We start from the raw sequence: 13,994 nt of genomic DNA on the forward strand, positions 1-13,994 counted from the left end.
ACCTTCCATAGTGGCTCCAAACGCTGGAGAAACATTGAAAAGAACTAGCAAATATTGGCCCGGGGGCCATTTTCGGCCCTCAGAAAGATTCTGTGCGGTTCCCAACCTCAAAGTTTTCATATTGTAGAGCAAGATTTTACATAACATCTTAAAAAACATCTGAGGTACCAAAAACTAGATTCCCATTTATTAATGTTTCTACTTTTGTCATAGCTTTGGAGTAAAACCACAAACATTAACAAACTGTGGGCCTGTCTGTATTATTACGCAGTTTTGACAAATCTTTTTCCGTTTTGTATCTACAATTATTTCAAGTTTTACTGTAGTTTATTACTGAGCAGATAAACTTTAAAAAGGAGCAGAGGGGTTGTTTTAAAGTCTTTTTTGGCCTCCTCAGTGCTTTTGGCCCTCATGGCCGGAGGTTTGGCTTTAAGGAGGATCAGCTGAAGGACCCCGGTGTGACGTCTACTTACTTGCCCTTGCTGGCCAGGTTGTCCATGCACGTCTTGATGTACTGGTTGTAGGAATCGATCTGCATGTTGTAGAAGGTGGTTTTTGAATTCAGGCCCGAGTTGGTCTGCTGAAGCTTCACCAGCTCGGCTTTCCTGCGCTGCCGATACCGTCTCTGGTTCCTGATGTCCTGCAGCACACACACACACACACACACACATCACATCACATTAACACACACATTTAAACCAGGGTAACAATGTGACCCTGGTATTTAGGTATTTCATTGTAGTTTAGTTTTATTTCATTCTGACTTTTTGTTTCTGTAATCCAGTTAGTTTTAATTTGTTTTTAGAGTGTTTTCTCTCTTTCTACCAAACACTGGAAGTTAAAAATCTTCACTCTGGTGCATTGGTCTCAACTCATCTTTCTCTGATGAAAATTTTGTTTACAGAGACTTCATTATTCATTATATTTGTTTGTTGTTTCTGTTTTTTTATTTTGGATATTTGAGTGTGTTAAATGTTTATTAGAGTTTGTTGATTGATGTATTAATATTTGATGTATTAATATTGACAGGCCTTTTTGCTAGTTTTTATTAGTTAAATGTTGTTTTTCTTTACTAATTATAGTAGTAGTTTTTTTGTTTGTTTTTTCAGATTTTGTTTAATATTAAGATGCAGAGTTCAAAAAGTTTTAAGTATTGTACAGTGATTATGTTTACATTGATTGGGTAATGAATACTCAACCAAATGTATTTATTCAAATATTGTTGAAGAACCAACTGACTGGTGTTTTCTCCCAACGTTTGCTGCCGCCATTTTGGAGACGAAACTTAAGCTGCTTGTGTGGGGGAACAATTTAAATCAATCAAACATCAGTTCAAAAGATCAATAAATAGATTAAAACACTAAAACAAATGATATTGTAGCTATAATTTCAGTAGATTTTTGTCTTATAAAAGCACAATATAGTTTCTCCACCATTTCATTACCATTTTTGTTTATTTCAGAAAACAAAAATGTTTAATTTCAGTTTCCATTATCTTGTCAGGCTGTTTTTTAAACCCCACAGATAAAGTGTTTATTTGTCCAACCTTGGCGATGTCATTGATGAGGTCCTGGTAGCGGTTCTCCGGGTGGACCTTCCCGAGCTCGGCCAGCCGCTGCAGGTTGCTCTTGATCTTGTCCTTTTTGCCCTGCAGGGTCAGGCTGTCGTCCACCACCGGCTTCACCTGCTTCATCTTCTCTGGGGTCTTTGCATCCCTGATGGCTCTCCTCTGCATAGCGCGCTGGTACTCCGCTTCCTGAAAGCACAAAAACAACCTGGTTGCAACTTTTGGGCTTTTAAGGCCTGAAAACACAACGTGCAATAATTGTTAGAAATCTCTGGGATTTGTTCATTAATGAGGGGAAAGATGACGAGGTACTACAGGAAGGCCTTCCCAGAAGCTGATTTATCCATTTCAGAACCAGGTTAGATGTTTGTTTTGGATTGTTTTCCTGTTGGGACAGAACCGCACAGCATTCTGGGGGATGTAGGCAGAGGAAAGGCTGTAGATGCTCAACCTCTCACAGTCAGGTAAGCTAGGTGGGAGGAACCAACTAACTCAGTCGCTCTTTGGTCACCTAGCAACAACCTGTTGGGTAATTTCTGGTATCCTAGCAACAACCTGTTGAGTAACTTCTGGTATCCTAGCAACAACCTGTTGAGTAACTTCTGGTATCCTAGCAATAACCTGTTGAGTAACTTCTGGTATCCTAGCAACAACCTGTTGAGTAATTTCTGGTCACCTAGCAACAACCTGTTAAATAACTTATGCAGCAGCAGTTTCAGGTTTTGCTACTTTGCCCCAAACTTCTTAAAAATAAAAAACAGCGCAGTGTAATGAAAACTGTGGATAAAATAGGAAGGTTCACGCCACCCGTTTGGCTGTTTTTCAGATATTTAAAACACAAAATTAATCAATAATTATCGATATCGACTGACATAAAACGCTTATATCGTGATACGTTTTTCAGCCATATTGTCCAGCCGTAGTTGCTACTTTGTTTGTAGTTTTAAATTGGACTCCTCCAAATGTACTCATCAATCTATGTCTTACATGGCTACCAAATCTCTAACCTCTGATTGTTCCAGCATCTTCTCGTCCATTGTAGACCCAAGTCTTGGTGGTTCCTAGGTCCTTCATGAACATCCTAAAAATTTTCCTTTTATCTGAGGTCAGTTTGAGTCAGATGTTAAAAATCTGGACAGAGATCCAACTGTAATCATCTAAACGTTTTGGATTTATCTGTTTTGGAACAGAGAAATCAGGCCAACATGATGCTTCTGGAAAGACATTAACATCATCTCCAGTGGTGGGCACTGCTAGCTGGAAAGCTAGTTGTGCTAACCCTAAAGCACTAATCGTAAAGCACTAAACCAACATGGTACTTAGTGGAAGCTTGTTTCTGTACGTTTGTTTGAAATAAAGTTATTGAAGAAAAAAGAGAAAACTTGAGGAAACGGAAAATCTGCGTAAACAGTCTTCACCCCCTTCAAAATAAGAGCATTAATATAAAAGTCTAATTGAATTCTTAATGGTTGACAACTAAAACTTTAACACCGATTTCAGACTTTATTCAACTGAAACTTTAAACAACCAAGTAAATTAGCGTTTTCAAGTTTATCTGAAAGAATTCAGTTATTAAAGTTAAGTGCACTAAACGTTATCAAAGTTAGCAAAAACACGATTGTGCTAAAAGAAAAATGTGCTCATATTGGCTCATTAGCTAAAGTAAATGGCTGGATATTTATGCATTTATCTAACCAGATATTAGTACAGGTGCTTTAAGAATAATTGGATTTCTGAGGGTCTCTTTTCTTGGACTTTGGCTGATTTCACGGTTTGTTTCCCCAAATTGTGATAACATCCTGTGTGCTGAAAAGCAAAATGAGGAAAGAAGATGCGTCAGTCTGAAAAAAATGACTAGGACTGTGTGGTTAAAAAACAGAAGTTATCAAAACACCAGGAATCGTTCAACACTTCTGCTCAACACAGTGTGGATAAAACTGATTTTATGGTAATTTAAACAGATAAACAGCAGAGCAATCAGGACAACTAATGACTAATGAAGGAATTTCTCTGGGTCTGAAATTTTCAATTTTTCAAAAAGAGGATGTTGCCAAATAGGTGGGAAGTGCAACTCTGTTTGCACTTGATCCGTCACAAAGTGAAGTCAGCATTTGTCTTCAAGCATGTTAAGTTCCCATTTTGTGCCTCAAGGTAATGCTGTAGTTTTCCACTCTAATCAAAGAAAAACATGGCTAAATGCTGGGCGCCCCCTGGTGTCTGTTTGAAGCAATGACTCAAGTCATTAATTTTCAGCACATCCAACCTGCTCTGGAGACGCTGTTGAATCCAGGATCTCAGTCAGAGTCTCTCCAGGCTGGAACCGGATGACATCCACAATCAGCCTCTTGGTGCTGGAAACGACAAAACGAAGATGAAAATGTTTCTGATTACGCTTCAGAAGATCTTCCTGTAGGGGCCAAACTCACTTGAGCAGGAGAGTCTTGGCGTCCATCTCTGTATTGGCCTCACCAGGAACGTCAAACTTGTTGGTGAGCGTGAGTGAGACCTCCGTCTTTCCCATCAGCTCTTTGTTGGGATCGTCTGGAGGAAGGGGATTTTCACCTGACAGACGGATGGAGGGCAGAAACGGTCAGAAACTGCTCTCATCACTAATGTAGCCAAATCATAAAAGTAAAGTGGTGCTCGTTTGATTAAAATAAAAAAAATTCAACATTACGTGAACACAGTATGCTTCTTTGAACTAGTTAGCATATGTCTACAGGCTATACAAAACATATCCATTACATTGTTTTTTCACAACATCTGTCTTAGATAATGAGGGTTTAGTCTGCTCAGGTCTGCCTACATTGAGCTCCTTTCAGAATAACCTGTTTTAGGGCGTCTTGTCACTTTAAATCCAAATAAGCTGCTGCTGGCCACGCCCCCCAACTAAATGTTTACACTCGCACTTTAAAATGGCTGCAAACAGATGCACAACAATTACACAACCATACATCTTTAAAAAGCAGAAGCGGAGCCTCCTGCACAACCAGCAAGAATGCAGCAAGCGGTTTCTGGATAGTAAATTAGCAACAATACACTCGTCTTTTCCAGCAGCCATTGTACAGTGCATAACGGACTGCCACTCAGCTTGGGTTGTTAGGTAATGAAATGGGCTTCACTAATTTTCCAGACACAAAAAAACATTAACTTATTGCCAAAAACTGGCTGAGTGCTTTATTTGTTTTTGTTTTTTGGTTTGTTTGTTTTTAGAAGCAGTAGAAACCCAAACGGAAGTGCAAAAACATGCAAATGTGAATTTTTGCATAATACGGCTGCTTTAAAAATCTGGTTTGACGAGTCAGTTTAGGGCCAGAAGAGATTAGAGACATTTTAAAATAATCTGGTCATTTTAATCCACTCACCAATAAGAGACTCCACAGTGGGAACGTCCCCCAGGTCCGTGAGGAGCTCATGGATGGGGTCATTGTGTTCAGGTGCAATGGCGTCCTGGTGATCCAGCAGCAGCTAACAGAACACAAAAGATTGCTTGTTTTAATCAAATAATCATGGAATAATCAATCAATTTTAGAACGGGGTGATATAAACTCACAGTGTGAGTGTTTATGATCTCTCCAATGGAGATGTAGATGACAGGTTTGGTGACCGTGACCAAGTCTGAGTACTGGTCCACATTGAATTTATCTTCAAGTGAGGGAACGTCACATGCAGACAAAAAGAAACGCCTGTGAAAGAAGGAGAAAATAATGAGTTTGAAAACAAAAGGAAAAATTTTGGCAGTAATATTCAGAAGTATTAAGATTTCAGACCTGAACTTCTGGTGGGAGGAGCTGAGATATTCGTTGATGGGGTTGAGGTGAGCGTTGTCTCCCAGGAACATCTTGTTGGACGCAGCGTGCTGAAGCATCTTGGCCACAGAACCCAGGTTCCTTCTTTGCTCAGTGGTAAGCTGACCACCAGCAGACACCTCAATAATGTCGAAGGCATCAGGTGCTACAATAGCAGGGTTCATGTAGCGGTAATACAAAAGGTTCCCCACGATCTGCAAAGTTCAAATGGCTCCATCACTTCAACGATGATACTCAGAACAAGCGGTATTAGTACAAATAATCTTTTTTCCCATTTTACAAGACCTTTAGCATAAATATGAAGGAAGTGGGGATTTAACAGCTCAGTAAATGCTTCAGAGAGATGCAGAAATGTCTAAATGATAAAGAGAGCAGCATGAAAGAAAGCCTAAAGAGGTGGCTTGGCTCACCTTAGTGTCAGCAGAGATAAGGGAGCAGCTGAAAATCGACAGAGAGAAACTGGAGCTGGTTGGAAACGTGGAAGGAAGAGGGCAACACCAGAAGAAGATAAAGGAAAGAGATGTGTAACAAAGAAAGGCAGAACTGGAAGAAAATGGGCATGAAAACTGTTAAATGAGTAAATGGGTTGAGATAATGGGTCAATTAAACACACTTTACGTAAAAATCATTTAAAAACTAATATTCACTGTTGATTACTGTGATAACATCCTTAATTATTGTTACCATATGATGAGCCACGGTTCATCATTATGATTGATGCAAACATTAGCATAAATAGTTAATAAGTGATCAATTACCATAAGATCATCCATAGTTTGTTATGATTAATGCAAACATTAGAATGCCAACAACTGACAAGAGGATTCTAACATCATTCATGGTAAATTGTGATAAATGCCTTCATTAGCATGCTAATGTAAGCTAACAGCTTAAACATCGTCAGTACTGACATTAGCATACCAGCTTTCACAGGGTTATTATGATTAACAGCTCCTATTAAACATATAATTATTTTTTATGCTAACAATAGCACGCTATCCAAAGTTAATCATGATCAACTTTAGCATGCTAACTTCCATGGTTAGCTATGTTTAAACATTAGCATAATAACGTCCATAGTTGGTTGTTTATTGCGAACATCAGAATGCTAGGATCCATCATTTTTTATTCTGGTTGACATTAGAAGGCCATTAGCTCTAAGTGATTATTAGTGCTAATATCCACAGTTGATTTAGATTAATGTCAACTTTAGCACGGTTAACATCCAAATTTAGTTATTTTGATTAATGCTAATATTACTTTGCTTTAGTCTACAGTTGATTATTGCAATTGGTAGCCAGTCAACATTTTAAATTGGTCATTATGACCAACATTAACATGCTAAAATCCATGTGTGTTGTTATTAGCCTATTATGCTAACATACTCTGTTAATTATTGTCACTGTTGCTGAAATTCATCTGACAACATCAGCTAACCGTAATTAATTCTGACATTGCTGTTTTCTAAAGTTAACTATTTTGATTTTAAAACTCATTAGGTAGGTAAATCTGAAATAATTTGTCATGCAGCATAAATAAGTTTTTGTTTTGTGATGCAAACCTTGAGCAGCTCATCCTCCGTAGAATCTGGGAACTTCTCTTGTAGAGTGTCTTTTAGCACCTTGGAGATGAACCGCATTCCATATCTGAGACACAAAAGTAACATAAAGTGATGTAAAATTGGAAAATCTGGCTATGTTGGGGGAAAAAAATGTTCAACACATCTTTATTATGATAAATGAGGAACATACGGAATTTTATCCACAGAGACAATTATCGCTGACAGGAATTTATCAGTGATGCTCTTCATGTGCTTGATGGAGGCCTCCAGTCTCGTCCTAACCTCCTCATGAGTCATGGCTTGTTCTGGAGTGACGTCATAAGGCAGCTTACTGTTAACAAGACAAAAAAACAAAGAAAAAAAAATCAACAAGTTCAACCAGGAAAGGAGGAGTTGGGAAAAAGCTGCAGCAAACTGAACTTATAATTCTTAAAAAAGATTTTCCAGAGCGACTCTTAGAAACAAAATGGTAGAAGCTGTCCATAACTATTGAATCTTCATTTTGAAGTGTTTAGATATGTTTCATATATTTCATGGCAATAAAGACTTCTCAATTGAGAAAGCTATAAAAATGTTTCTTTGAACCACTGATGCAAATAACACACCAAGGAAAATATTTGATCAGTAATCTGTGCAGAAATGTCAGATATCTAAATACCAGGAAATAACCATGGCCCATTAAATAGAAACATCTTCATTTTCTCAAAAGAACAAACAGACAGCATAGATAAAATAGAGGAATCAAACATTCAGTGCTCAGTGGTTCTGCTGTGTTTAATCAGAGTGAAGAGAGATAATAAAAACAGAAATGAGTGTCATCAGCATAGAGGGGAAACAACACACTCCATGAGATAACAAGCTAGTATTTTCATCTTGTTTTACTGCATGATGTTTAAGAGGAACTGATCTGATAAAGAAGTGCAGCTACACAAGTTAAAATAACTATTTCTAGAATGAACAAGGACTCAAGACGAGTCCCATCTTATGATGCAACCCGACCTCCATCTCACCTCGCTTCTCCAGTCTGCGACTCCATCTGGTTCACCCAGCCTTTGTAGATGTCCACTGGGTCCGTCTTGATGTTTAGCGTTTTGTCATCCATAATTTCTTTGACCACAGGTGCCAGGATCTGCCTCAGTGCGTTCTGTCCTCGTGCGCCTCTGTGGAAGCTCACCACCATCTTGATTACTGTTGGATTTCCGGTTACAATCTCCTTCATCTGGTCCACTTTTGACCTGCAAACAGTTTAACAACATAGTGAGTTAGTAGATAGTGATGCATGTTGGAATACACAGTGTTGCATTAGCTTAACTATTTGTCTAAACACACACACAAAGGTCTCTTAGGCACTCTTTAAAAAGGCAAAGACGACAGAACTCAGCATTTGTGTATTAAGTTGGGAAATGGTTACATCAACATTGTTACTGGCATAAACTTGAAAAAAATTACAAGGATTCAGAAACAACTGGAACTGTGACAAACAGGGACAAAGTCTCAAGTATACCTTGCCCCCATCCATTATGAGGGCGTCTCCATGACAACCCTTAGGTGGCAGCTACATGCTAACGGGTTGTTTTGGAGGGATGCCAAGAAAAGGCCTTTTCTGTCTTACCATCACAAACGTAATGACATACAGCTTGCTGCCAGGAAAAACTTACAACTTAGCAAAATTTAGTAAGATTGAGACATTGTTATAAACAGTCACATAATCTGTTGAAAGAAACTCCAGATGTGATGATTCTGAGAAACTCTGGTGAAAATCCAGAGTAAAGCAAGTCGACAAATTGACACAGGTTAGAAAGTTAGACTGGACAAAACTTTTTTTCCCAACAAAATTGGTGCCCAACGTGGGACTTTACCCAACAGTAATAGTCTCAAGCTCTACCAAGCTAACTGGAATGGAGACCATCATATTAACACAGTGCAGAGCAAGTTGGACGTCATATCTTTCACTACAAATGCAGACGGCATCATAAAGAGAACACAACGACCGACTCATAGAGCCTGAGCTGACTCAGTTAGACAGCAGCATTCTTCTCTTGTAAAGCTAATAGCATGAGTTATGATATCAGGACTTTGCTTCTTACTTAATCTCCTCCTGCAGAGCAGTTTTGAAGAGCTTCAGGAGCAGGTACTCCTCCCTCTGGTTTGAGGCGTAGTTATACAGGGTGAAGATGACAGAGTCCATGAACTTTGTAGATTTATTCTGTGGCATCTGGAAGATCAACTTGGCCAAATATGTCGGGTTGGTCTACAACAAATCAGATGGTTAGAGACGTGTTGTCAGGCAGACAGGTGAGTTTGAAACAGGAATTCAGCAACAGACAAATACTGTGAAGGACTGTCACCTGTAAAAGGTAAAAGAGATGCTGATAGGCCTCAAGCTTGACTCTCTTCTCCTTGCTGAGAGCCTTCAGCCCCCCCCTCTGCTTGTTCATCATCATCATGTCGGACAACTGGCCCTTATTCTTCTTGGTCAGCTTCTTGCTGTGGGACACCACCTCCTGAAGGGTGATCTTGTTCTTCACCAGCAGGCCGATCTTGATGTCCATCAGGTTCAAGTCGTTCTCCAGCTGCTGGTTGGAGCGGATGTTTGTGACCACCTCCTCACGGAGCCGCATCAGCTCCAGCTCCTCCTGGAAGTCCTGGTCGCTGTGATCCAGCAGGTGGACAAACTTCCTCACCACCGCCATTGGGGGATTTTCAGCATTGACTGTGGAAAGTTTGCAGAAATGTCACATGACCACTAAACTGAAGAGGCCATGTGACAAAGTGGGTGACCAACTCGGCCAGGCTATTCCACCTTTCATCTCCTACTTACTCAGAGTCTTGTAGTCATCCCTCGCCTTGTTGGCTCTGATGAATGCCTGGATCTTCACCACATCATCAATCTGCAGCACAAAACATTAATCAGTGAGATTTTAATCCACATTGATTCAGAAAGGAAAGTAACCTTTCTGATGAGTTGAAGTAGGTTAAAGATCTCAAAACATCGAAGAACAATCTAAAGATATTCAGAATCAGATAAAGTAATTGACCTGGGAAGGGTTACCAAGTCATTCCTAAGGGATTCCACCAGCTCAAAGAGTACATCAACAACTCATCCAAGAGGTCAAATAAGACCCAAGAACAACATTTTGGTGTGTTCATGCTTGAAACTCTCCCAGAGTGAATTAATTTAAACAATCGGGGGCGATTACTTTTCATAGTCTCAGGTTGGCGCAAAACCGCGGGTGAACAAGACTCACATGATCTTCAAAGTACTTCAGACGATCTTTATACTTCTTACGAGCTTGATGCATTCGGACCATGGACTGAATCTGAAACAAAGACAAATCTATCAGTTTTTAATGGGGTTTTTTCTACAATCGGGCGACAGATCACTGGAACGTCTTTTCAGTTTTACCTTAATGGCTTCGTCGGTGTGATCTTTCAGGTACTGCTTGCGGTCCAGGAATGCCTTCCTCTGTTTGTAGCCTTTCCAGTGAGCCTGACCAGAAACGTTTGGGAATCAGACGGTCTGATAACACCTGGGTTTAGTCTAGATGTTTTATAACAAATTTCTCACCTGGATGCACATCACAGCCGGGTCCTGAGACTTCAGGAAGTTCATCCGCTCTTTCAGGCCGTTTCTCACCAGGTAGCCGCGACATCGAGCTTGAAGCTTCGCGATTAGAGTCTCGTTAGCGAGCCAGAGCTGCTCCCGGTTGTAGGCAGTAGTTACCCCAGAAACGACCCCCTGATGGGAGAAAATAAACGGTCAAACAAGGCTTCCCACCTCAGGTGAGGCCCACACCTGGCAGAGCCCTACCTGGATCTCCTCCTTGTTGATCTGCGTGTTGTTTGGCTGGAAGCCTTCGGGCTCCACCCATGTGCCCTCCTTGGTCTGCAGGTTGTAGTAGTAGTTGTGTCCACCCTTCACCCAGTGTTTGACCCACTCGCTGCCATTATCACCTGGACAGATGGATTGGTTTCACTTTAATTCATGCAGGTAATCCCAATGAACCATCAGGTCTCAGAGAAGGAAAACAAAGATGAAGCTACAAAAATCCCACTGGTTGCTAAATGTAACAAAATTCATGGAAGATTGTTTTTGACATTTAGGAAGATAATTATGTTTGCAAAAGATAAGGATGGATTTTTAATGGATGTTATGCTGATGTGTGAGGGTGTTGATGATTGGTTCACTGCAAAAACACAAAATCTTACCTAATATTTTTGATCTAGTTTCTAATGCAAATAATCTTAGTTCACTTAAAATAAGACACACTTATAAGTAACTTTTCAGTAAGATATAGGAGCTTGTTTTAAGTCAATATTTCCACAATATTGATGAAAATGTTCTAGTTTTATTGGCAGATTATTTAACTTATAAGAAAAATGTCTTGCTATAAGTGAAATAGTCTGACAATGGAACCAGAACTTTGACTTAAACAAGCAGCTACAGCTTAAGTAGCTGCTTAAGCTACTTAAGCTACTTAAGTTAGTTTTGCACTAACTAAGGTTGCACTAACTAACCTTAGTTAGTGCAAAAACTAAGGTATTTGCACTAAAAACTAAACCAAAATCACTTTTTCATGTTTTTGCAGTGTAAGTGTGCAGTAATTAAATACATTTGTAATTCAGTACATTTACATCTGGGTTTAAAAAAAAAAGAAATGTTCTAAGTTAATTCTGCACTGATTTTTCTGTATCAGATATCGGTATCGGAAGTGAAAAACACGGATCGGAGCATCTCTTAAAAAGCTCCTGCTGAAACACTGCAGGCTGTAAATGAGAAATTCTCCTGTATTTAGTCATAATGACATATTTCTACATGCTGCTGCTTCATTACCTCCAATTAAAGTTCTTGTCTTTCCAGGAAACTTGGACACTCCCTTCTTTGGGTGGTGTTCACTGTTAGCCAACAGCTGCATGCAGGTGTGCATGCAGACCTGCTTGTCAAGGCTCAAACTGAACTGTTTGTTTCTGAGTTCAACCCATTGTCTCATTCTCAGATCATTCTGTTCTTGCAAATTATTCCTCTAATCAATCTCCATTTGATAATTATATGGAGAAAAGACATAAGCAGTGACTCAAACCAGGAGCAGAATGAATCATTTCTGCATCTCCTCACCTTCGTTCTTCTTCTCCTCTTTAATCTTGGCCAAGTCATCCTGATAGGTCGGTGCGCACTCTGCGGTGACGCCGTACAGACCGGCTCCTGGGCTGCGCAGAGCAGCCAGAGTCTGAGCTGAATCTCCAGTATCCACCGCCTCGTTAATGGCCTGGATGGACTGGGAGACTGTTGGAACAAAACCAAACGTCAAGTATTACAGTTTCCCCGACAAACAGAAATGCTGGAAAGCAGAGGGTGTGTAAATGTGTGTTTTCTTACAGAGCAAGGCCTCCTTTGTGTCTTGGTTTGCCTTCAAGATGGCGTCCTGGATCTCATCCAGCCACAGCACGGCGGATGGATCCTGAGTTTCCTAAAAGATAAAAAAAAATACACAAGCAAAATTATTTTAAAAAACCATGAAAACACAGAGCAACGATAAAACCAAGACAAATGGTTTTTAATGAATGTTAGCACAATGTCAATTAGAAAAAGACATCAGCAATAAAGTTTGGTCTTAATGCAGGAAAGCTACAAATATAATAATTCCTAATGAGAAATTTCAAAACCTAAAGGACAAAAAATAAAAATCAATAAAATAAATAGAATTATCAGAGACAAAGAACACCCAAGAGTGAAACAGGGTGTCCCAGCAAAATTAGCACAATGTCAGAGCATAGCAAAGCTTTCTAGAGTGAAATGTAAAGCCACCAGCCAGCCTGGTCAAACTGGGTCAGCAGCAAGTCAATGATCAAACCACTTCAGCAAATCTTCAACAAAATGGCTAAAAAACAAGGAAATGAATCAAGATGTTGCAATGGCCTAGTCAAAGTCCAGACTAAAACACTGTGGTGGGTCCTTAAGAGAGTCAGACTCACTTCACTGTCCGTCGACATATCAGAGATGCACTGCAGAACAAAGTTACCATTCATATTACACTGCAAAAACAAAATCTTACCAAGTAGGTTTTTTTTTTGTTTTTTTTTTTGAAAATTTAATAGCTGCCTAATCACAGGGTTTACTTAATTTTTTTCACATTGCATTTTTACATTTTGGTATTTATTTTCTAAAAGAATCCAGACAAAAAGCAAATACTGTGTATTTATTTTGTTTCTTATTTGATTCATCAGAACCCGCGCCCTTATTTTCCACTGCAGTGATGCCAACCCGCCACCAGATGGCACTCTTTCTGCATAAAAGTAGCTTTCTAGCGCTTCTCGGGTTGCAGCCTCCCCTTTCATACCTCCCACCCCTCAGGGAACATGGAAGGAGGCGAGTAGTAGAAGAAGAAGAAGCAGAAGAAGAAGAAGTAGTATTGTGGGTAAAACTGACACCTGATCTTCATGTCTCAAGCAAAGGGGAGAAAAAAACGGGCGTGTTGGTGGATAACATCTGTAGAAGCGTGCACAGAAAGTAGTAAACAAACCTGAGTGTAGATTAGTGTTTGTATGTTTGATTTGTAGTTTGGGGGAGGCGGTCGACAGGGTGTGGCGCCGGAGCAGGCAGGGGCCTGGCTGGAGGAGGAGGAGGAGGAGGAAGGCTGTGCAGCTTAAACTTTACAACTGCATCATGGAATAGAGGAAGTGAGAGTTTGGGGCGGTTGAGTTTTCTAGAGGTGCATTAGTTCAACTATCTAACATTTTATTCTGCACTTCATCTCACTTCCTTCGAATCCGCCTCTAGAACATTGTGCAGGATTTTTAATTTTTTTTTATTTTCTCAGTTACAGCAATAGGAGAAGTTGAGCTAAATAAGTTTATTGAGGTCGACACTGACTGAAGATCTTTTTCTGGACAAGTTAAAAGGAATAGAAATGCAAATCTTTCAGCGTCTACACTATAAAACAAAATCTTACCAGTAATTTTGGTCTGGTATCCAATACAATTATCTTAATACACTTGAAATTAGACAAAACTAACTTAGAAGCAACTTTTCAGCAAAATATAGGATGTTGTTTTAAGT

At 39.7% G+C, this 13,994-nt stretch overlaps 1 protein-coding gene across 1 annotated transcript in view; it reads right to left on the reverse strand.

The window, feature by feature from the left end:
- Window positions 1-463: 463 nt before the first annotated feature.
- LOC103131721 (ras GTPase-activating-like protein IQGAP1) overlaps window positions 464-13,994 on the reverse strand; it is a 51,430-nt gene continuing 37,899 nt past the window's right edge. Inside the window, exons 16-34 of the mRNA XM_007543420.2 lie at window positions 12,315-12,405; window positions 12,054-12,221; window positions 10,749-10,891; window positions 10,506-10,676; window positions 10,344-10,427; window positions 10,186-10,257; window positions 9,759-9,828; window positions 9,286-9,650; window positions 9,025-9,188; window positions 7,948-8,172; window positions 7,128-7,268; window positions 6,938-7,022; window positions 5,338-5,570; window positions 5,121-5,253; window positions 4,933-5,035; window positions 3,994-4,129; window positions 3,831-3,918; window positions 1,547-1,756; window positions 464-640 (exon numbers count right to left, since the gene is read on the reverse strand). Coding sequence (XP_007543482.1) covers window positions 470-640; window positions 1,547-1,756; window positions 3,831-3,918; window positions 3,994-4,129; window positions 4,933-5,035; window positions 5,121-5,253; window positions 5,338-5,570; window positions 6,938-7,022; window positions 7,128-7,268; window positions 7,948-8,172; window positions 9,025-9,188; window positions 9,286-9,650; window positions 9,759-9,828; window positions 10,186-10,257; window positions 10,344-10,427; window positions 10,506-10,676; window positions 10,749-10,891; window positions 12,054-12,221; window positions 12,315-12,405 — 2,853 coding nt within the window. The 3' untranslated portion in view covers window positions 464-469. The remainder of the gene's footprint in view (window positions 641-1,546; window positions 1,757-3,830; window positions 3,919-3,993; window positions 4,130-4,932; window positions 5,036-5,120; window positions 5,254-5,337; window positions 5,571-6,937; window positions 7,023-7,127; window positions 7,269-7,947; window positions 8,173-9,024; window positions 9,189-9,285; window positions 9,651-9,758; window positions 9,829-10,185; window positions 10,258-10,343; window positions 10,428-10,505; window positions 10,677-10,748; window positions 10,892-12,053; window positions 12,222-12,314; window positions 12,406-13,994) is intronic.

This window comes from Poecilia formosa, unplaced genomic scaffold, assembly GCF_000485575.1.
Source record: "Poecilia formosa unplaced genomic scaffold, Poecilia_formosa-5.1.2 Scaffold821, whole genome shotgun sequence".
Classification (NCBI taxonomy): domain Eukaryota; kingdom Metazoa; phylum Chordata; class Actinopteri; order Cyprinodontiformes; family Poeciliidae; genus Poecilia; species Poecilia formosa.